This window comes from Rhizophagus irregularis, chromosome 28 (genome assembly GCF_026210795.1).
Source record: "Rhizophagus irregularis chromosome 28, complete sequence".
In the NCBI taxonomy this organism is placed as follows: Eukaryota; Fungi; Glomeromycota; class Glomeromycetes; order Glomerales; family Glomeraceae; genus Rhizophagus; species Rhizophagus irregularis.
Genome location: NC_089456.1, coordinates 778,363 through 802,875, shown reverse-complemented (window position 1 = coordinate 802,875; position 24,513 = coordinate 778,363). Strand labels below are relative to the sequence as shown.

The window sequence follows — 24,513 nt, the reverse complement described above, 5'->3', positions numbered from 1 at the left end:
AAAGAATTATGATAATATCAAAATTAAACCCCTCGTTTCCTCTAATCATTTACTGACTGAATACTTAATATACTCTATTTTTTTATTTTTTATTTTCGTTTCTTTAATGCCATTTCTTTAGCATTGAACTATTATTATCAACTAATCAAAAGAATCATAAAAGAAATTTACTATCTATCCTCTATTTCTACAAATAAGCAAATGAGAAGAAGTAAATATCATATCAAAACTAAGCAACAAATTATAAGCAAGAATTACACACTTACTCAGTTATTACTATATCCTTTGCTATACTGCTATACCATATTTGCAATTGATGTCTTGTTGATAGCTGTAGCTTGTTCGTTTACTGCATTAATAGAACAACTCGTACTCGAGATGGATGAATCACTGGTAGATGTAGTTTGTCGATGACAAATGTAAATTGAAGAAAACCATGAATCTGTAATAATTTGTTCTATAGTAATACGTTTTTTTGGATCTGGTTCTATTATTTTTGAAATTAATTCCCGCTGACCCTTTAAAAGAGATAAGGTTAGTACGAATATACATAACAAGCCGATTAATCCTTTCTGAAATTTATGCTTACTTCAGTCAAACATTGGAAAGGAGCGGTGAATGTATCCTTTTTTTTTGCTTCTAGATAGGCTTTGAAGTTCGCATCTTCCTTTTCTATAGCGACACGCCAAAGAAGACTGCTAGTCATCATACTCATATAAATAATTCCGCAAGCCCAAATGTCAACTGATCTTGAATCAAACAATTCATCTTTAAATTCTTCTGGTGCAATATAGGGTTCACTACCACAGATACCACGTGTCAGGTGAGGTTGTGTTTCCCAAGCCATGCGGAAACATTCCGCATTACCAAAATCGGTAATCTTGAGACATCCATTAAAAGTGAGAATAAGATTCTCAGGTTTCAAATCACTACAAGGGCCAACTGGAATAAGTAATAATTAAGGTAACAAAAATATTAATGAATATTAGTATTAGACTATAGTTACCGATGAGCAACGCCATTATCGTGCAAATATTTTACACCATTTATTAATTGCCCAAAGAAACAATTTCCTTCATCTTTTTCTAATCCACCGCCCGAAGTGACGATCAAAGAATAAAGGTCACCACCAGAACAATACTCCATTACCTCACAGTAATTTCCTTGGGTATCTTGAAGCAAATCCAGCGTATCAATTACGTTGATATGATGGAGCGAAGAAGAAATACAAAACTCGGAAGTTAAACGTTTTATGTATTTCTTTGAAGGTTCATTATGATGTCTCTTGAACTCCTAATCAAAATTCAAAACAATTGATTAGTTCCAGTCACGTAAAATCTGAAAATATTTTTTAATAATAAAAATAATTATTAGTTAATATTGTCTTAATAATGAGCAATAATAACCTTGACGGCAAAAAGCTTTTCGCCTGGCACTCTAGGTTCTATTTTGTGTGCAATACGGACGATACCAAATGCACCTGTATATTTATACAAACAATAAGGGAAAAAGAAAGATTTGTGCCTAATCTAGAAGAGAAGTTGAAATTTATAAATTACATACCCTTTCCAATAACTTCCTGTGGCTTTCCATACTTTTCAGACAGAGATTGTGAATGAACATGTTTATCATTCACCGCTGCTGGCTGACCATGAATACCAAGCTCTTTAAAGAAATTTTGCATACGGTGAGTTCTTTTGCTATATGACAAGTTATGAATGTGCTTTCCTGCCTCCGTCTTTTGAAAACGTGTATTGGAAGTCGTTTGACCAGGCTGTATGTTAGTATTTTCCGATTTTTCGCTTTCAGTGTCAGAACCTTTGTCCGTATGGAACATTTTTTGTAAAGTAGCCGATATTTTACTACTTGTATGGTGAGAACTTTTCACATGATTATCATGTTCGTGTTTTGTTTCTTTTGATCCCGGTTGTTGACGATCCACTTCGAGTAATAACTTTTTGCCCGCTTTGACAAATAGTAAGGGTAATACTAAAATAAATATATTTTACACGTGTATCCAAATAGAAATAAAAGTTATATTTACCAGTTTGTTCTTTTTGTTGTTTCGTGTTCTCCATAGTTACACGAATATATTTCAGGAGAATAGACTAATAACCAACGATAAATCGAGTCTAGAAAAAATATTCCAATAAATAACGCGCTTTCTTATTAAACTAAAATAACGGCGAGAACCGTGAATCGATACTTAATTTTTTTTTTGGGGACAAAAGAATTTTTAATTTCGTGTATTTTTATACAAAAATTGAAATACTGTGAGATCACGAGCATTTGTAGTTTTGGTGATGACGAAAATATGATAAATTTAAATTCTTGTCACAAAATATACTGTTTTTGGCCCGGAGATGGACTTTCAACTCTTGGCATAACGCCCTATTCTATTTTTACCAACCAATCAACGTGGCAGATATTTTGTCAATTATTCTTTTCAATTTTCCGTTTTTAATGAACTGAACCATCTAGCTAAATAAATTATCGAATAAAATATAGGGTAGTTTTAAGAAAATTCTATCGCACCTAGAATCAAACCCATTGTCCTTAATTTCACAGTAAGTGATAAATAAATATAAACACATTGTATCTCTCAAAAAAATGAATTGGGTTATGATCGCAAGATTGTGCTTTATCAAGTTTATCAAAAAAAAAAATTGGGAGAGAATAAGATTGAATTTTAAATGAAATATCTTTATTGGAAGCGATAAGCCCGAGCTTTCGTCATTCTTAGAACAAAATAAACAAAATAGAAAAAAAAAAATTATAGATATCCGGAATTTTCTGGTTTATGTAAATTTACTACAAAATTACGAAGTTTAGAAAATAGAAAATTCGCGCAAAGAAAACAATTCGCATAAGCAAAAACAACCCACAAAACTTCAACTTGAACTTAAAAAAGAGATCTTTTTAGTATATATTATATAACCTTTCAGGGGGTTTCTCGACTGACTACTTTTCGATATTTAATGGTACCTTGACTTTTTTTCCAGGCTATAATCATAAATAAAGTAATCTATGTACATATTATAGTACAATTATTACATATATCCCGATGATGAAATAATTATTTAACCAAAATAATGTAAATCATAATAAAGCTATAATTTTCCTATTGGGTTAAGTCATTTCCAAAAAAGGAAAACTCTAAATTTAGTTGAATTTTAAAATAACAGATTTTTAATTCATTGTAACCAAATTCATTTGAACAAAAAAAATATTATAAATTGTATAATGATCAAAAATGGTATACAACTAATTAAATCCTTAAATTAATAATGTGAATTGTAAGTCTATATATGTAAAATATGATGTAAAAATGTGTATGTTTTATGTTACAAATTAATTCTAAAAGGATTTTAATCATAATTACAATTACAATATATGATACCTATATAAAAAATTTTTTTTTTTAGAAGTCAATCAACTCTTTAACATATCGATTAACACCAACCAAAGACTTCACAACTGACACCAACTTAAAAAGTTCATTTGTAAGATGACTTGTTTTTATAAGATAAGCACAATAACAAGCATAAGCTGGTGTTTCCAAATCATCTCTTGTTAATTCAGAAGCTGTCTTTTTAATCCTTCTTGAAACTCTGTAGCCTAAACCATATTGTCCATTCTTTGTTGCAGTTGAAATAATATTATACGGCGGTAAAGGAATTCGATTTTCTAGTGCTGTTGATAATATATGAAAGGCAGTCAAAATATGTGTAATATAATGACACTTTGATGGATCTAATGCTTCCTCTAAATCCGCCCTCCATTCAGTTTCATTTAATCCATGTAATGTATATTCCATTCCGCTTACAAGATTAACCATATGCTCTACAATCTCTATCATACGTGCATATTTTTCCATAGGATAATTGCCTCTTAATGGAGGTTCATATACTGTACGAGATAAAAGTAATCGTTCGATAGCTATGGATCTATTGATTCTGGCAACAAGTTTTCGGAATGTTTTGGTCGTTATAAGGTTATTGGAATTCTTATTTCCTTTAATAAGAGAAGATACCGTCATTGAGTAAAGAACCCCAATGTCTGTGATAGTACGTGAGAGTCGATGACGAACTTCAACACGCCCGGTGTGTGGCCAGGGAATCATATTCATAACAAAAGCTGCTGTAATACCAATACTTACAGCCGTTGTTCGCTGTTATAAATAAATTAAAATAACATATAATATTAATAAAGTGCTTTATTTTTAAATTCAAATCTTGTAAAAAACAAGTTAACCAACCTTTGCGGCTATAGTGTAAATGTCATCATTCATACCAACACCATAACTGGCCTGATACGCATTTGCAAGGACCAAGGGAAAGTTCACTAACATAATAATTCCTCCAACAGTCCATACTTTTGAATTAAGATAAACAAACCAAAGGAGAAGGGAAAATATGAACAAGACAGAAGCTAAGCCATATACGTTTCCTTTAGTCATTTCCCATGCTATTATTGCCATTACTGCGCCCATGCCCACACCAAGAAGACGACCCAAGAATTGAAGGACCGCACCTCCAGTTGTAGGTGCAAATGAAAGTACAGCGCTAACAACTGCCCACTTTTTATTACGATAGAAAAATACATATTTAACAATATTTAAGATTAAATTTATTGTAAAAATAAAAATATATATATATATAATTAATAATTATTGTAAAATCTTTACCTGACCACGATAAGTATCAAACCATTTATAAGATCCAGGCAAGAATGCTGGTAAACATAGACAAGTGACGATCAAAGTGTTCTTGAAAGCAAATACTGCATATTTACTATCGAACCAATTTCTAATAAGCCATAAGTGATACCAGAATTTTTGAATCGAATTCGATGGAGGAGTTACATCAGGGTCAAAAACTTCATTCCCAAGTTCTTCTTCCTCCTCTTCTCTAGATTTATGTTCGTAAATTTTCCAACCATCTTCATCAATTTCACCGAAATTCCTAATTCGTTTCAAAATTGGTATCTCAGGAAACCAAAATTTCTTGGATTGTCTCGTAGTCGAAAGAACTTTGATTATTCCCACCAAAAAGCCAAGACTTTCAGAAACCTCTCTAAGACTGTTCTCAAAAAGAATCAATAACAAGAATAATCTTTGTGGAGAAGGACTTATTGTCTGTGTTTCACCGAACAAACTATCCAAAGCTTCCTCACGAGAATCATGGAATTTTGCAATGGCCTCCTGTAAGTAACCGAAAGGATCATCAAGAACATTTTTATTATGATCTGCTCTAGGTTTATGTTTAAATGGCCATGATCGGTAATACCACGGTTCGCAACAATTGTGTTGAAGATGATCAACACGTGCGATACAGTCTGCTAAACACAATTGACATGCTACTGAAAGTTCAGTACAAATTGGTCTAAAAATTTTTAAAAGATTTGAGAAATCCTCTTCATTTCCAATAGTTCCTATGGTACTTGTAGGTGAAAGAGGTTCATCTACACTAAAAGATGTCTGATCTGTATCATCACCGTTGATCCTAATTTCTACTGTTCCCTCTTCTCCATCCTTCATTAATTCTTCTTCGATTACACCACTTAAAGCTAAACCTCCTAATGTCATATGCATAGATTTAACAAGTCTAGTTATTTCCAATATATCTTCAGGTCCAATTTTTGAAAAAGAAACTTCGTGTTGAGCCTCTCGTTTCGCGTTATCAAGATTTGCAAGATTATCTTGTACTGTCCTATGAAGTTTTGCAATAGTATTTCTATTATAAGTATCTCGAAGGAAAAAATGAGCTTCTTGATCAAGCAAATCCATAAAACTTTGTAATGTTTCATGCAAGTATGGAATATAATTTGTGGTAGCATTTTCTGGCCATAATAAAATGTTAACCAAAAGAGAACATGCTGGACCGATCAACATTGGAATCAACAATGATTTCTATATAATAATGAATAAGAAGAACATTTAATAAAAAGAATTTCTATGTAATGTGATCGAACAATGAAAACATACTATGATCTGGAACTTATTATCAGGGTGCACGTAAGATTGTGTCAAAGAGAAAGTCATGATGATGCAAGCATTGATGGCACCATAACGCATGGGTGGCCATTTAATTTTATCATATGATAAAACAAATGTTCCGATTGCTAAGAAAGAAACGTGTACAATTGTAGCAGAGATATCAAACATTTGGCCCGGTTCACGTAATGCATTAGATATTGTAATGGCAATTAAAGACCATACTGTTGCAATAAATGCTGCTATAATTCCCCAAGCGGCACTCTATTATTTATTAATAATTACTCTTAATTTTATTCAATCATTTTTATTTCACAAATATTTTTTTTTAATTCTCACCTCAAATAGCGAGCCAAAAGTTCTTGAGGGTTGAAAGTAGCAAACCATAACAATGGCCAAGAAAGTACCAGAACCTATTGCTTGCATAACAGGCACGATAAGATCAATCACATAAGCAAGCCAATAAGCTACGGCCGCTTTTATTACTCTCTTTGCCATTGGCCATGTTGCTTTTTTCATAAGGTAGCCGTAACATTTACTTATATTAGACCATGTTAGTCTTTTGGGTTTAAGCGGAATCTCCGCTGATTTTTCTAGTCCTGGTTTACCAAACATTGATTCATTATATACGTTTTTGTAGTCCTCATTTTCTGATGTAACTTTTTGAACAGCTCTAAAAAGTTCGTCGCCTGTTAAAGTTAACTCGTTATCGTAAGGTTCTTCGGAAATAATATCGTCGTCAACGTTGGTAATTATAGACAATGGTGATTGCGAATGTATTCTCGCAGTGTTCTCCATTTGCGCCAAGAAATCTGCGCTTTAGTGAAATACGCAATAGTGTCATTATATAGAAAAATCAATTGATATTTTTTGCAGTACACTATTTCAAAATAGGGATTTTACTTTATAGTTTTTTTTAATATTGTTGTCACAATTTTTTCATCTTTGCTAATTTTGGTATAACCTTGGCGCTCAGATTAACACTTATTAAAGAAACAATTCCGTGACATCCTTCCTTTTTGTCACGGAAAAAAATTTAATCGCTGCAAAGCATATCGATCTTGATCTGACAAACTCCGAGTTGCATTATTGAAACTTTTTTTTTTTGATGGATGATTTTTATACTTATATAATAATTTTTATTGTCATCCAATTTAAAATAACAATAAATAAATAAAAATGGAAATCAAAATTAGAAAAAAAAAATCGACGATTCTTAAATTCATAATTTCTTGAATTCTCTTTATATTCTTAATATTTGATAAACAAAAACATATCGGACATTTTCGGGCATCTCTACAATAATGTAATGAATATATAGGTAGCATTGACAACTGATACATTTTCGATTCGGTTTACAGTAATTCAAATATGAATTGTTGTTACTGTTGTACATAAATAACGTCATCACATGTTCAGTTTCTAATTCTATAAACGTTTAGTTTATTATTTAAAGTTGTCACACAGGATTAATTATCCAATCGAAAAATTAGGATCAACACTGATTTCGTGTGATATAGGGATCTTAACGTTCCGTTTTTTTTACAAACATAAATTTTTAATTTAACATGTTCATTTACCATCAGTTCGATTAAAAATGAACTGACAAATGAAATATTAATTCCGTTCAAAATTAAAGAAACGTATTTACCGAGAATCAAGAGTATATTTTAAAAATCGAAGTACCTTGTCTGCATTACAGAGGACAAATCGTAGTAAAACATAATCGGTTCCAATGAAGATAGAGTATATATTTTCATTTTTCAAAATACAAATCTTGATCCATTTATCATACCAAATAACAAAAGGAAAGAGGGGATGACTATAGTTCTGATGGGATCTGTGTTTCATTTTTTACTATCTATTCGTTGCTTATCATGTGTTACATAATAAAGCGGAGGAATCCCCTGTTTCCGAAGAACTCCGAGGAATATCAGGTATTGCACAATCAAAGGCAAAAGGTTTCAATATCATTGGTTTATTATGTGTAGACGAATTCCAAGATAGTAAGAGATAATTAGAAAAAATAAATGCAGTAATAGGAATAAGATAGCATATGACAGCAAAATTGCACATCAATATCATAATAGCGCATCAGATTATCCCAATATATTTGAAAGGATTTACTGGATAATTTATTTGGAAGGTAATTGGAGACATAGTAGCAAAAAAAATGAGAATGGAATACAACTCAAAGTATTCTATCATTTTAGCCTCTTTTTCTTATCTTGTTAATTATAGCCAATTATAAGTACTATCTTAATTGTTATCAATAAAAATGGTTTATTATTTATGATAAAAATAAAATACCTTGTATTCGTATTCAACATGATCTTATTATAATATATCACATTTATTTAAAAGCTTTAAATGTAAAATCCTTTTTAGTTAATATTATCCCCTGATCGGCACCATTTACAAATGTAGTTGGTAGCAAATTTATATGTACGTTTCTAGGAAATTTTGCGGTAAAAATTAACTATTGATTATACTGATTTGAAAATTTGAGTAATTCGGAAAGATTTGCATTGTCCAAATGAGAAAACTTTCTTTTAATTTATTTGTAATCTCAATATTATTTTTCAAGTGTAATAGTAATAGTTCCGAAAGCTTTTTAAAATTTAATTATTTTTTTAAAATCTTTTAAAATAAAAAAAAAACTAAGCGAAAGAAAAATAAGATTCAACAATAAAATATACTATATTATACTCATGATATACTATAAAACACTTACTATTGTGTAAATGGCAGGGGATAAATCAGGTAATTAAAAAATTTTACTTAGAATCGGAACAGCCAGGAGATAAGTAATACTTCTAAAAATTCTACTTCAGTCAGATGATTTAACGGATTTCTATTTCCAACAAATTAGGCCGCTCCAAGCCAATTCTTTGTTTAACATAACATAGGGGGTTCCAATCTAGGGGGGGGGGAGGGGGACAAAAAATAATACATAAAATAAAATACATGGCCAGAATTACCATTAATTTTGGCAAAATTCTGACCAAAAGAGTGAGCAAAAATTTTGGATGATAATTCCGGCCAAAACTTAAAGATTTGTCTAATTCCGGCCTAAATTACATGTAATAAAAAATCCAAAAACAAAGAATCAAATTGGTGCGGCCTTATTTGGAAAAAAAAGCAAAAGATGGGTCTCCATAAAAGGTAAATTTTATGCCGATCAATTAATGTTGGCCGGAATTAAATTTAACGATAAAAAAAGGAAAAAAGGATCTGTTAAATAAGTCAATAATGATTATTTAAACCCATTTTTGAATTTAAGTAAAAAATATATTTACTATATATTTTTTTTGGTTATATTTATTAAATTATTATTTTTTTTTGTTATTTTTTGTTATATTAAACAAACTATTGTAAAAACATTTTACTAAGTATAATTACTCATATAAATTTCATCACATGCAATGACATGCAAAAGTATTATCAAATAATTGTTCTTACATAAACATCTTCATATGTTAAGCAATTACTTATATATACAAGCTTACAATAAATTACCAGATTCCTTTAAAATGCTTGATAATTTTCATATTACATGAAAATTTATTAAATTTCTGATAAATCACAAATTACTCAATTTTTTTTTTATTTGAAAGCTAATCCATTGTAGATTTTAAATTTTAAATAAAAAAAATATTTAATTGTCTAATTGTTAATTATGACAACTTTTAGAATTATTTTGTACATATAAATAATATAAATAACTTTTAGAATTTCAAATATATAACAGGACCCATCTACTGCTAAGATATGTTACTGGTAAAAATATGAAACCTTACCTTAGGATTGCTTAAATTCTATTGGTTAATTAACTAAAAAGGAAAAAAAATCATAACAATATAACATGAAATTTCCTTTTATAGTAGGATCTTTAAAGAATTTTATATGTAAATCTTACCTGCATCATGCAGCTGTAGAATCCTATCTTAATAGTAGGTGGAATCCTTATATAACATCTTTAATTGCATTTTTAAAAACTACAATTAATTAAAAAAAAAAAATTATTAAAATTTAAAATCTATTGAAAATTGACAGACTTTTATATATTTAAATAGAAAAATGCTAAATTTACTGAAAATTACTAAAACTTGAAAAATAATAGTAAAATATAATAAAATAAACATTTTTTAAAATATATATAATTTATTAATAGATTATAATAATTATATGAAAGATAATCAATTGTAATATTTAAAATATTAAACATTAAAATTATTATATTTTATAATTTATAATCAGATAATTTTAATTTTTTTTTTTTTTGTAAGATAGTGCAATTTATGAGTTTATTAGTTATATAAAAGTACAGAAATTTCTGTTATATACATAACTAATTTATTAAAACTCTGAACCAATTCCCATCCTATAGATTGCTCCTGTGTCCTACTATCATCAATATGAAATTTATTTATATTCTTTTATAGTAGCGATTATATAAAATCATTATTATTATATAGCTTCAATATGTGCTTTCACTGCTTTCTAAATAAAAAGAAGAAGAATTATATCTGTATTTGTATATCTTGATATTATTATATACAGTGTTTGGAAAAAAGTTACTGGTCAGCAATAAATTACAATAATCATTATGAAAATATCCTTCTATGTAAAGTTTTTTTTTTAATAGTTAATATGTCTTTTGTGTAATAAGTAAAGTTGATCATTGAATTGAATTGCATCTGCAGTCAGCCCCCTTTATAGTCACACCCCTTGGGACTGAAAAAAAAGGGTGTGATTATAAAAAAAGTCATATGTTGTACTATAGAGGAGGTTTTTGCTTTTAATATATTTATTAGTACATTGGGCCAAAATATGATGTACTTATAAAGGGGAATTTTATATGTTGTGATTATACGGGGGTGACTATATAGAAGGTCAACTGTACTCTAAAAATTTTATAAACTTCTGAAAAAAATTGATTGTTATATTTTATGGGTTATTAAATAAATCAGATTTTTAATAGAAAGTATTTAGATATAATATAACATTAAAAAATTTTGTTTTATTATATTTTATTTTTAAATAAAATTATTTATCAAAGTTTGTAATATATTATTACAAAGTATCATCAAAATAAACAAAACAGTTTGTAAGTTATACATATTTAACAATGATGATCGTACTTATTAGTTATTTATAAAATAAATTTTAATTAAAGATTAAATTATTGATTTTTGAATTCTCATTATAATAAAAAAAGCTAAAAATAATAATCAAAATCCCAAGTTTTCATAAAAAAAAATTGGCCCAAATTTAATGTGTCAGTAATGTTTAATTTTGATAATTAATTTGATGATGATTGACAATTGACAAATAATCGGCAAATTACAGTAAAATGAATATAACTTGTTAATTTTCTCATTGATTTTAATGAAACTTCTTAAAAATATGCCAAAAGTTTTGATAAATAATTTTATTTAAAAAATGAAGCATGGTAAAACAAAATTTTTTAATGTTATATTATACCTAAATACCTTCCATTAAAAATCTGATTTATTTAAAACCCTATAAAATATAGCAATCAATTTTTTTCAGAAGTTCATAAAATTTTTAAAGTAAGCGCAATTTAATTTGATGATCAACTTTACTTATTACACAAAAGACATGTTAATTATTAAAAAAAAAACTTTATATAGAAGGATATTTTCACAATGATTATCATAATTTACTGCTGACCGGTTACTTTTTTCTGAGCACTGTACCTTCCAAATTACCCTATTTCTTTCTCTAATAAACTGATTTATATATTGTTTTGTTTTCTTAAGAGTAATTGACCACTGTTCATTGTATTTAAGAATTTTTCTTCCCTTTAAATCATATGTATTCCATTCTATTTGCTAAATTGGAATCTGTTCATATGCAATATGTTGATTTGCTGGTATTTTTTTTCTTAGGTCTTGCTTCTTAATTCCTTTTGCATGTTCTCAACTTCCCATTTTACAATGTGATTGCCAAATGATTCTATAAAATTTATTAATAAATATTTCTAAAAATAAAGTAATAATTGTTAATGTAACTTTTTCTGACTTAACAATAAATTTGGGTTTTCTATATCTCTTTTTTGAAAAGAAATTCCTTGTATGAAAGAAATGGGTAATTCTTGATTAGAACCTGTTATATCATGGATAAAAAATCCCTGTTCCATAAAATTAATTGCTGTGTGTCCTCTTGATTTAGTTGTAAATGTTTCTTTTGTAAGAGTAAGTCTTTAAGCATTTGGTCATATTTATGTCTAGTATTATAACTATTATTAGCTACCATTAACCATTTATCTCTAAATTGCTGACAATAAATTAAATGATCACCATCTTCATTTTCTTCAAGACATATTCTACACTTTACATCTCCATATAGATCATATGGGATCTTTGCAATAGAATGGTACAAAACTCAAAAAATATTAAAAATTGAATTAATATTAAATTTGCATTTATTTCAGTAAAAAAATCATAATTAGTATATAAAGTAAAATTGAAATTTTTTTTGAGTTTCATATCTTTCTATTGCAAAGACAACTGCAAAGATCCCATATCTCCTTTCTTTTATAATCTTTAAAATTAGTAATAAATTGTTTGTAAATTTCAAATATTTGTTTACTGATGATATTGTACAGTTAAATCCTGTATTTTTTTAAAATAATGCCTAAGTAACTTTCTCTTTTATTCTTGTATAATTGATACTATATATTGTCAGTAAGGATATTTACTCTCTGTCCTATTTATAAGACAAGTATAGCTGATAGAATGGCTCCTAATTCCATATGTATAGATGAAGGCCATTCTGTAATTAAACTGCTATATTTCGATATTACCTCCTCTTTATCATTTAGTATCATCCAACTTGTACTCATGTTTTTGTAAAGATGTTTAGATTCACATTAAACTGGGTTGTCATTGAACTATTAGTATCAGTATATATATTAATCATATCAGATGGGTAGAATAGTAATCTTAATTGATGCAATAATGCTATATGTTATGATACAGATTTTCTGTTTGATAACGTATTCTGAATAAGAGCCGTATCATTCTAGGGGTATATTATTTCTTTTGGTGATTTCTAATTTCTATTATATCTTTAATAATTTTGGTATTAGGTTATTTTGACAACTAGAGATTCTATTTATGCAAGTTAGATCTAAACAATCTCTATTAAAATAACAACTATTATTTTTTTTGTTAATTCTTTTATCATTTAATATGCATCTAATTTTAAACTGAATTTGATGATAAAGATAACCAATTTATTAATTTAGGTAAAGTTCTAATTGGCGGCTGATTGATGCCAATCAGAATATCTGAATTGTATGAATTTTAGTCTGAATTGCTTAGTATTTTTAATCTGAATTGTTTAAAAAATATATTTATAAATTTACTGAATTGCAGTGAATTTATTTTGAATTATGGTAAATTTGTGATAAAATTTTCTGAATTGTAGTAAAATTTATTGATTTATTTTCTTGAAAATCTGCACAGTTTTTATTGGATTTTTTCCTTCAAAATTTTCTGGCAAAGTCACAAATATATGCAGAAATGGTAGTAAATGTCACCTGCAGATCTGCACAGATTTGTGTCTCAAAAAATTCCATGATGTTGATTAACTTATTCCAGTTACTTAACATGTAATGATAGAAAAAATCAGTAAATAAAAGAATGTAATAACTAATAATAACCACAAATTTGTTTTTTTGACATTATTTCAAGTTAATAAATACTCAAAGTCATTTAACTGTAATACTATACCTTATGTAATGTCTAGAGTTCCAAATGGATCAGGTCAGGAAAGGTTAATTGATAAACCTGACCTGAAATTTTTTTTCAGGTCAGGTCAGGTCAGGTTATATCAGATTGTCTGTTTGACCTGACCTGACCTGAAATCTGAAAAATTTTAGGATTATTTTTATTAAAGTATTGAAAAAAAAATGGTACAAAACTTTTTTTTTTAATATAATATTATGAAAAAAAATGTTTTTGCAATGTTTTTTATTAAAATATTGAAAAAAAATATTGCAAAACGTTTTTTTTAATATAACATTATGAAAAAAATGTTTTCGCAACATTATTATTGAAATATCAAAAAAAAAAACGTTACAAAACATTTTTTTAATATAATATTATGAAAAAAACGTTTTCGCAACATTTTTTCTCAAAATATTGCGATTCAACATTTTTATATTAAAATCATATAAAAAAGTGAATCCCAATACTGAAATTCACTTTTTTTATATAGAATTAATATAAAAAAAGTGAATCGCAATATCGCAACTTACTTTTATTATATAAAATCAATATAAAAAAGTGAATCGCAATACTGCAACTCACTTTTATTATATAGTAGAATCAATAGTTTCAGATCAACAGGTCAATCAAGTCAGGTCAATCTTCATACCTGACCTGAATTTTTTTCAAAAATCTCATACCTGACCTGAATTTTAGGTCAGGTCAGGTCAAGTTACCTGAATTTGGCTGACCTGTTCAGAGCTCTAGTTAAAGCTCTGAACGGTTCGGGCTAAACCGGGGAACCGATCCGAAACCGGCTCAAAATTTGGTTCGGTTCGGTTCGGGTATTAGAACCGAAAAACCGGCAGTTCGGTTCAGTTTAATCCGATTTTTTATAAAAATGCGAAAAATCGAATAGCCGGCCATCTAGTGATCGTATAAAGTCGAGCCATATATCATTGGATTCATCTCGACGAGACGCGTCGAATGGTGGTAAGATCATGTCTCTAGCATCGATAGATCACACGTTAACCCACGCTAAATGATTTATAAATAATTGGAATTAGCAAGCTATCTATCGGTGCTAGAGACATGATCTTAGCACCATTCGACGCGTCTCGTCGAGACGAATCCAATGAATATAAATTCGTTCGTGTACGACCACTGGATGACGAATAATATCAAGTTTCGCATTTTTTTGAAATTTTAGAGCGTTAAAAATTAGAAATTCCGATACATGAATTTATTCGTCGTCCAATGGTCATACAAATATGAATTAGCATTCATTGGATTCGTCTCGATGAGACGCGTCGAATGGTGCTAAGATCATGTCTCTAGCACCGATAGATAGCTTGCTAATGCCAATTTTTTATAAATCATTTAGCGTGAATTAACTTACGATCTATTGATGCTAGAGACATGATCTTAGCACCATTCGACTCGTCTCATCGATACGAATCCAATGAGTCCTAATTCATATGTGTACGACCATTGGATGACGAATAAATTCATGTATCGGAATTTCTAATTTTTAACGCTCTAAAATTTCAAAAAAATGCGAAACTTGATATTATTCGTCATCCAGTGGTCGTATACGAACGAATTTATATTCATTGGATTCGTCTCGACGAGACGCGTCGAATGGTGCTAAGATCATGTCTTTAGCACCGATAGATAGCTTGCTAATTCCAATTATTTATAAATCATTTAGCGTGGGTTAACGTGTGATCTATCGATGCTAGAGACATGATCTTACCACCATTCGACGCGTCTCGTCGAGGCGAATCCAATAATATATGGCTCGACTTTGTACGATCACTAGATAGACGGCTATTCGATTTTTCGCATTTTTATAAAAATCAGATAAAACCGAACTGAACCGCCGGTTTTTCGGTTCAGTTCTTACGGATTTCGGCTCTAATCTGAACCATCTATAATCTGGACCAAACCGACCCATTCGGAGCTTTAGCTCTAGTAATGTCTTTCTGAAAGGAATCTGCTTTAATATGAAAAAAAAATCAGAAAAAATCAACATTTTATTATTGTAAATTTTTTGTTTAAAAGGTAAACCTTAGAAGACACTTACCAGTAGAAGTAATTGCAATAACAGCAATAATGCTGATATTTTTTTCTTTCATAGGTTTATATCTATCTTGAAAATATTTTATAAACTTACATTAACGTTTCATAATTATACCTCCAAGGTTTTCAATATCTGCTTCAATAGTTAAATATACTTTTATCAATATTAACTTGCCAAAGATTTATTATATTAGAATCTTCAAACATTCCTTTATAAAAGATAAGCCTCTCAAGTTGTTCAACTTTAAATTCCTCAAGTGGAATTTTCTTACCATCAATTTTAAAGAATTTCTTATTATTATTATTGTTATTTTTCATTTTTGTAAACTTCAATCTGAAAAATGTAACTATTATCTAAATGTAAACAATTGTATGATTCAACTATTTCAATCATATTTTTGTATTGATAAAAAGATATTTTAATTTTTAATATAAAAAGTTTTAAGAAACTAAATTAAAAGTATATACTATATATATTTTTTAAATACATTACAATTTACAACATAGACTTTTACATAAATTTTTTGTGATTTGTAATGACATAATATAGCAAATAATATAGATACTTTAATAAAAATTAATAAATATAGTAATTTATTAGTAAGGTTGCTTGTCTAAACCTCTTCAAAATCCTACGATTAGTTTTGTCAAAATTTTACTATAGATTTATTATAGTTTCGGCAGAGTTTTAGCAGTTTCAGCATTTATAATAAGTTTTGGCAGTTTCGCCTTTCTCCAAAGTTTCGCCAGTTTTTTAATATAACTTTAATATAGTTTCAGCAGAATTTCGCTTTTTGGCGAAACGCCATCTTGCCTAAACCCCTAGATTTCAGCAAGCAACCTTATTTATTAGTATATAAAAAAATGATTAATATTATTTTATCATGACTCATTAGATTTTAGTTCTACTAATATGCTAATAAATTTTTAAAAAAACATTTTATTAAAAAATAAATAAATTAATATTATGTAATTAGTATAGTTTTTTTTTAAGCAATTATTTTACTAACGATAATTAATCAATCATAGTATTATTAATCAAAATATGCATAATTATATATGATAAATATATTCTTTTCTTAAAACATAAAAACAAATTATTAAAATATTTTTAGAGTATTTGCAAGAAAATAATTTCAAAGTTTGAAAACTAATATTTTTTTATTATTTTTATAGATTTCTGAAAATCTAATTAATACATATTATAAAAGTATTAACAAAATTTCCAGCAAGTCATCATTAAAGTTATAATATTACTTTATTTCTAGTATACATGTAGCCAAAACCTCTATGAAGCTGGACAGGGTTTCAGACTTTCAGTAATTTAATTCGTAATCCGCCTCAGAACCAGTGAAAGGTACTAATATATATCGGGGAACTATTATAGAGATTAATTATTTCTTAAATAATTTTTTCGTGCAAATTTATCAAAATTTTTTTAAATAAAAATGTTTGAAATGTTTAAAAAATATAATTAAATTTTAATATAGTCTTTGTAACTGTTGTATCTTTGGGAAAATTCAACATCTATGCATTATTAAGGGTTAGGGCAAGGTAATGACGTTGCTAAAGAAAAAATTTTTTAATTAATGGTGCTATGACAAAAATATTGTTATATTTAAATTTTTGTAATTTTAAGCCATCATTTACATTACTTTTGGATTAAAAATCTTCAAATAATTTTAGCTCAATTCCAATTTCAAATTTAGTTATAATTTGTTATATTTGTAAATGTGTGATTTCTCACCATCTAGTGATCCTATAAGGATGAATGATAGCTCTTTGGAATCCTCTCATCTATACTTTTCGTCAAAATGACAAAATACTAATTAAATTTATTTTGACAGACGTAATGTATTTTGACAGACGTAATTAATTCATAGTAATTTTATAATAAATAGTGAATTGATCCGTTCGCCGAAATACGACGTAATTAATTAGCAGAGAAGTATACTCTCATCATTAAGAATTGAATGGTAATAATTTCATATCTCTATCATCGATATATAACTGGTTAATAATATGTTAATATTAAATAATTGCACATAATTGTTGTGTTATATATTGATTATAGAGATATAGAATTACCACCATTCAATTCATCATGATGAGAGGATTCCAAAGAGCTATAATTCATCCTTATAGGATCACTAGATGGTGAGAAATCACATATTTACAATATAACAAATTATAACTAAATTTGAAATTGGAATTGAACTAAAATTATTTGAAGATTTTTAATCCAAAAGTAATGTAAATGATGGCTTAAAATTACAAAAATTTAAATATAATAATATTTTTGTCATAGCACCATTAATTAAAAAATTTTTTTCTTTAAGAACGTCAGATTCCAGCCCCTAACCCTTAAAAATGCATAGATGTTGAATTTGCCCAAAGATACAACAGTTACAAAGACTATATTAAAATTTAATTATATTTTTTAAACATTTCAAACATTTTTATTTAAAAAAATTTTGATAAATTTACACGAAAAAATTATTTAAGAAATAATTGATTTACTATAATAGTTCTCCGATATGTATTAGTACCTTTCACTGGTTCTGAGACGGATCACGAATTAATTATAATAAATTATTAAAATCTATCCAGAAATCCATCTGAAACTCCAAAGACTTTATATTATAGTTTCGGCTGGATGTAGAGATTAATTTTTATCATTTTTTAACTTAATTTTAATTTAAAGACGTGGCTAAAAATCACGTGAAAAGGTTTCGGCTACAAGTATAATTTCTAGTATTGCTTATATCTTTTTTTTTAATTGCAGTACATTTATAAATTTATTAAAATAATTAAAGTAATATATAATAAAATTAAAAAACTAGCTAATTAAACTAATACAGTCAACCTCTCTATAGTTACTTCCGTTATAGTTATATTATACTATATATAGTATGTAACAAAAAAAACTGAAATATCATTTATATAATAAAAATATGTATTATATGCTCAAAATAAATCTGATTTTCTTTGTGTAAATTATAAATTAGATAATAAACCTATAACCAAGATCTATATTATGATTAGAGTTCCAAACAGGTTGACCAAATTCGGTAACCTGACAGGTTGACCTGAATTTTTCAGGTCAGGTTTAGCAATTGCAATTCAGCATCAGTTCAGGTTGTAACATCAATATAACCTGAATGACCTGTTGACCTGAAACTATGATTTTATATAATAAGTGAGTTATAGTATTATAATTCACTTTTTATATTGATTTTATATAATAAAAGTGAATTGCGATATTGGGATTCACTTTTTTATATTGATTTTATATAATAAAAGTGAATTGCGGTATCGGAATTCACTTTTTTATATCGATTTTATATATAAAAAGTGAATTGCGGTATCGGAATTCACTTTTTTATATCGATTTTATATATAAAAAGTGAATTGCGGTATCGGAATTCACTTTTTTATATCGATTTTATATTTAAAAAGTTAGTTGCGGTATTGCGATTCACCTTTTTATACGATTTTAATATAAAAAACTGAATCGCAATATTTCAAAAAAAATGTTTTGCACCATTTTTTTTGATATTTTTAATATAAATCCTGAAAATTTTCAGGTTTCAGTTCAGGTCAGGTCAAACAGATAACCTGATATGACCTGACCTGACCTGACCTGAAAAAAAATTTCAGGTCAGGTTTATCAATTTACCTGACCTGACCTCTAATTATGATATTTTTTAAAGTTATAATTGCTTCATTATTTTTTTGAAAAATTTCACTGTAAATTTACTTTGAACAGAAAAATATAATAAAAAAACAAATTACTAAGATTACAGAGCATTTAAATATTGAATTTAAATTAAAAACATTCAAATATTATTAAGAATAATATAAAAAAGTTGATACCAAAAAATCAACAGTATAGAAACATTTATGGTAAAATGATGAGAAATTTACTCTTCAAAATTCCTCAATTTTGGTATATAGTAAAAAAGCTAAAAAATTATTCAAATTACAAAAATGCATGTAGTTCGCTCAAATTAAATCCAATTTTTATCATTTAAAATGCAAAATAAACTTGAATATCAGGGCTAGAGTTCCAAATGGATCGGATCAGGTTAGGTTAATTGATAAACCATGACCTGAAATTTTTTTTCAGGTCAAATCAGGTCAGGTTATATCAGGTTATCTGTTTGACCTGACCTGAACTGAAACCTGAAAATTTTCAGGATTTTTATTAAAATATCAAAAAAAAAATGGTGCAAATCATTTTTTTGAAAATATTTCGATTCACTTTTTATATTAAAATTGTATAAAAAGATGAATCACAATACTGCAACTAATTTTTTAGATACCACAATTCACTTTTTATATATAAAATCAATACAAAAAAGTGAATTCTGATACCGCAATTCACTTTTTATATATAAAATCAATATAAAAAAGTGAATTCTGATGCCGCAATTCACTTTTTTTATATATAATCAATATAAAAAAGTGAATTCTGATGCCGCAATTCACTTTTTTTATATATAATCAATATAAAAAAGTGAATTCTGATGCTGCAATTCACTTTATATATACATAATCAATATAAAAAAGAATATAAAAAAGTGAATTCTGATGCCACAATTCACTTTTTATATATATAATCAATATAAAAAAGTGAATTCCAGTATCGCAACTCACTTTTATTATATAAAATCAATATAAAAAAGTGAATCCCAATATCGCAACTCACTTTTATTATATAAAATCGATATAAAAAAGTGAATTCCGATACCACAATTCACTTTTATTATATAAAATCAATATAAAAAAGTGAATCCAATATCGCAATTCACTTTTATTATATAAAATCAATATAAAAAGTGAATTATAATACCATCACTTATATTATATAAAGATTTTTACTTCAAATCACCAGGGGCGATTATCACCATTGGCCGGAATTATCAATTTTTACCGGCACTATATTTTTTTAATGCTGGTCGATCGTCATAATTTCAGTCACCAGTGATCATCACCCCCGGTGATAGTTAGAAAAATTCTTATATAAAATCATATTTTCAGGTCAACAGATCATTCAAATTATATTGATGTTACAATCTGAACTGATGCTGAATTGCAATTGCTAAACCTGACCTGATAAATTCAGGTTAACTTGTCAGGTTACCTGAATTTGGTCAACCTGTTCAGAATTCTAATCAGGGCTACATTTTGACATCTTTCATGATCATAATGCTTTTTTACTTCTTGAGAAAATTAACTACAAGTGTTGATTTTTGAAAAAAAAAATATAATTTGAAATTTGTGAATTTATAATGAATACAAAGTTATTGAAAATTTCTCAAATATTATCAAAATCAATAGAAAAGTATAAATTAAAAAATTTTTTTTGACTATCTACTGCACTTTATGTAAAGAAATACACATTAATTCTAAAAAGTTTTAATCTAAAAAATTTATTATTATAAGTTTAATTATCGTGCTCCGCTGTATGATGTTGATGATTTGTAATTTAATTATTTTTTATGCGTAAGTTTAATAATTACAATAAACTATATTTAAGCTATAAACAATACATGTGTTATAATTATTAATTATGGCTATTAGGATTATTATTGAAAATAATAACAGAATTGATAAAAACTTTATCAGCTGTTAATTTCGAAACTAATTCTTCCAAATTTTGACTTTTATTTTCTTGAATTTCATTTAAATCTTTTAATGGCCTTCTTGTAACTTTAATATTACTGTTTGCCGAATTAATAACTTCACGATTATCTAGAAAAAGTTCAATTTTGTTAAATTGATTATCAAAAAATAGAATAAAATTTTAGAATATTACCATTAAGCAATGATTTTGCAACAACGAAATTGTCTGTTGATAAAGTTGATTGTTCCATTGATTCTTCTAGAAGAAAATTAGAATGCAGGTCATTTATTAATGATTAAAAATTTCAAATTTTTACCTGATCGAATATTATTTTTATTAAAACCAAATGCTTCAACAAGGTTAAAAGCATTATTTCGTTGAATTTCAGTTTCTGGGACTATTTCATGTCTTAGCAGCCTACTCGACTTATGTCGTGTCTTGCCATCATTCAAAGAATTTGAAAATCCTCGTCGCTTTAATATTTGTACTAGCGTTTTCCGACCTGAATGGTTACTAATTTTGCGATCATCCACGTTAATTCCGGTTAAGGTAACAATTTTTTTCATAAAGGATTTAATTTTTCTTGCATTACGTCGCTTATGGCGATACCATTGTCCATTAAATTCAACTGTATAATATGAAATAAAAAATAATAAAAATTTTGACATTAGATTTGTCAAAAAAAAAAAAAAATTTTAATATTTACCTTCACTAATATTGCATGGCTTTAAATAAAAATGTGGATCAGCTTGGGTTGGACGTTTGGTAAAATAATTTTCATACATTTCAATGATACTAGGTATTTCGGGAATGTATAACTTATCACCTTGAGATTCAATATTATTGGCACCGCGTTGATTAGTTTTTGATTTGTAAATGATAACATCAAATCCACCATATTTGTCTTTTCTTCGTATAAAATTTTAAGCTGCAAATTGAAATGTTCTCCTCCCCTTAACCCTAAAAAAATAGCATTAAAAAAAAAGATCCTATATAATAAACTGGCAGGATCAGTTGCCAGACATTGCTGGATGATCAAGAATCTGAAGAAGATCATCTTCAGTAAATCCATCAGCACCGTTACGCTCCCCACGACCTTGACTCACAAGACTCTTAACTTTACCATTCAAAATCTGCCATAATTTGTAATATTGATCTTTATCCATAATGTTGATAGGTTTTGAAAGGACAGACTTATTATTCAAATGTTTATTTATTGCAAACATGCAACTATTAACTGAAGAAACATGATATTCAGAACCATCTTTTTTTCTCATTGCATGAACAAATCTACAAAGCTGATCCTCTAATTCTTCTTTTGTATCAACTTCCTCAATCAATCCTTGATAATTAACATCTGTTCTAAATTTTTCCAAAGCTCGTATCCAATTTGAAGTTGAATAATCAGTATTTTTACATCGGCTACTATCAATAAGATTGCGGAAGCTTCATCATCAGTAGGCTTTTTATAAGTAAAGTTCACCTTTAATTTCTTACAAGGTCGTTTATCTTTGTTATCTTGCATCTTTAAAATATTAATAGAAAGGTTTTGTGTAAAAAAGAGAGTCAGAAATGGAGAGAAATGAAATTGGATAAAGAAAAAAAATGATAAAAGCTTAATTTATGAGTTTAATTCGAGTTTAATAAAAGTTTAAATAAAACATCATAATGTCACACGATAATATCATTATTGTGCTTGCGTTGATAAATATACAATTATTAACCAATGCTGCATTCTGATTGGACAGATTTGGCCACTACGTGGCCAAATCCTTACCAATCATCTGCTAGCATTGGTTAATAATTGTAATATTAATCGCTACAAGCACTATAATTTATAATTATAAAAAATTACTGCATTAAACACCATTTTAATTTAATATTTATAAAATCTACAGGTTTTCAGCTTTTGAATAAGCTATTTTACATATAATTTGGTGCGATCATCATGGTGTTACAAATAATTTTTTAATTCCAATTTTTTTTGTTATACACTGTAGTCATGCCAGTTGAATGTTCAAAACACTTTATTATTAAAATCTATCCTATATAGTCACAATTTATTTATAGTCACTATCACATCTATCCTTAAAAATCTTATATTAAAAAGAACCATTTATAATCATAGTCATTGTTATTCTGTCAATGATTAAAGCTGACTGAAAAACTTTAACGCTTTAACAATTTAACTGGAGTTTAACTTAATAGGAGAGTCTTAAGTTAATAACAAATAATCACGTGAAATAACATTAAATATTCAGTTAAAGAAAATAGGTTTTTATTAAAATAATGTAAAATTTTGGATACGATGTAAACGGTCGAATATCAAGCATGAAAAGATGATAAAATTCAATCACCAAATGTAATTGCCAAATATTAAGAACGAACAAATTGATTATGAATTGGCGTGGATGGATAAATAATTAGCCGAAAAGGATAAACATTTAGGAAGAGTAATGATCTACATGATGTAATATTTATTGAATGATTGACAAGGAACCAATAGGATAAATAGAGTCGATCAATTGCGGCTTAGCAATCTTTAACAATAAGAACGATAAGAAAGAATAATTATAAGCCACAAAAGATAGATTATAAGCAAAACACATAAAGCGAATTAAAAGAACATATAAAATAATGTCAGAAAGATTAAAGAACACAAAATAATGTAAAAGATAATATAAAAAGATAGTATAAAGATGGAACGTAAAAGATAATATATTAAAAAGAACATATATAAAAAGATAGCATATTAAAAGATAGCATATTAAAAGATAGCGTATTTAAAATATAGATAGTATATTAGAAAGATAGTTCAAAGATAATATGTAAAAAGAACATAAAAGATAGTATATAGATAGAATAGAAAGTAGCATAAAAATTGTATATATAGAGAGCGGAATTCAAGGTAATTCCACAGTTCTCATCCACAGAACTCAATAAAAATATAAGTTAAATTTAATTAGTGGTTAATGAAGTATAATATTAATTAAAGGTAATAGGTTCGCCCTAAACTTTAATTAATGTTCGCGGAATTAATTTTAATTGAATAAAATGGAAATTTAAGA

At 27.4% G+C, this 24,513-nt stretch overlaps 3 protein-coding genes across 3 annotated transcripts; all 3 read right to left on the bottom strand.

Annotated features, from left to right (window-relative positions):
- Window positions 1-51: 51 nt before the first annotated feature.
- Window positions 52-2,078, bottom strand: OCT59_018823 (uncharacterized protein; the record flags this gene model as incomplete). Its single annotated transcript, XM_025322320.2, has 7 exons — window positions 52-187; window positions 267-518; window positions 590-929; window positions 1,007-1,293; window positions 1,407-1,480; window positions 1,564-1,965; window positions 2,045-2,078. The coding sequence occupies 6 exons, from the start codon at window positions 2,076-2,078 to the stop codon at window positions 297-299; spliced, it is 1,359 nt and encodes a 452-aa protein (XP_025166553.2). The 3' UTR covers window positions 52-187; window positions 267-296.
- Window positions 2,079-2,367: 289 nt separating this feature from the next.
- On the bottom strand, window positions 2,368-6,811 carry OCT59_018822 (uncharacterized protein). Its single transcript, XM_025322319.2, has 5 exons — window positions 6,335-6,811; window positions 5,987-6,259; window positions 4,688-5,911; window positions 4,259-4,579; window positions 2,368-4,171 (listed from the first exon to the last, which is right to left on the bottom strand). Exons 1-5 carry the CDS (start codon window positions 6,791-6,793, stop codon window positions 3,422-3,424), a joined length of 3,027 nt encoding a protein of 1,008 aa, XP_025166552.2. The 5' UTR covers window positions 6,794-6,811; the 3' UTR covers window positions 2,368-3,421.
- An 8,854-nt stretch (window positions 6,812-15,665) lies between these two features.
- On the bottom strand, window positions 15,666-16,134 carry OCT59_018821 (uncharacterized protein; the record flags this gene model as incomplete). The annotated part of the gene is made up of 3 exons (XM_025328454.1): window positions 15,666-15,733; window positions 15,821-15,886; window positions 15,972-16,134. The coding sequence occupies 3 exons, from the start codon at window positions 16,132-16,134 to the stop codon at window positions 15,666-15,668; spliced, it is 297 nt and encodes a 98-aa protein (XP_025166551.1).
- Between the last annotated feature and the right edge of the window lie 8,379 nt (window positions 16,135-24,513).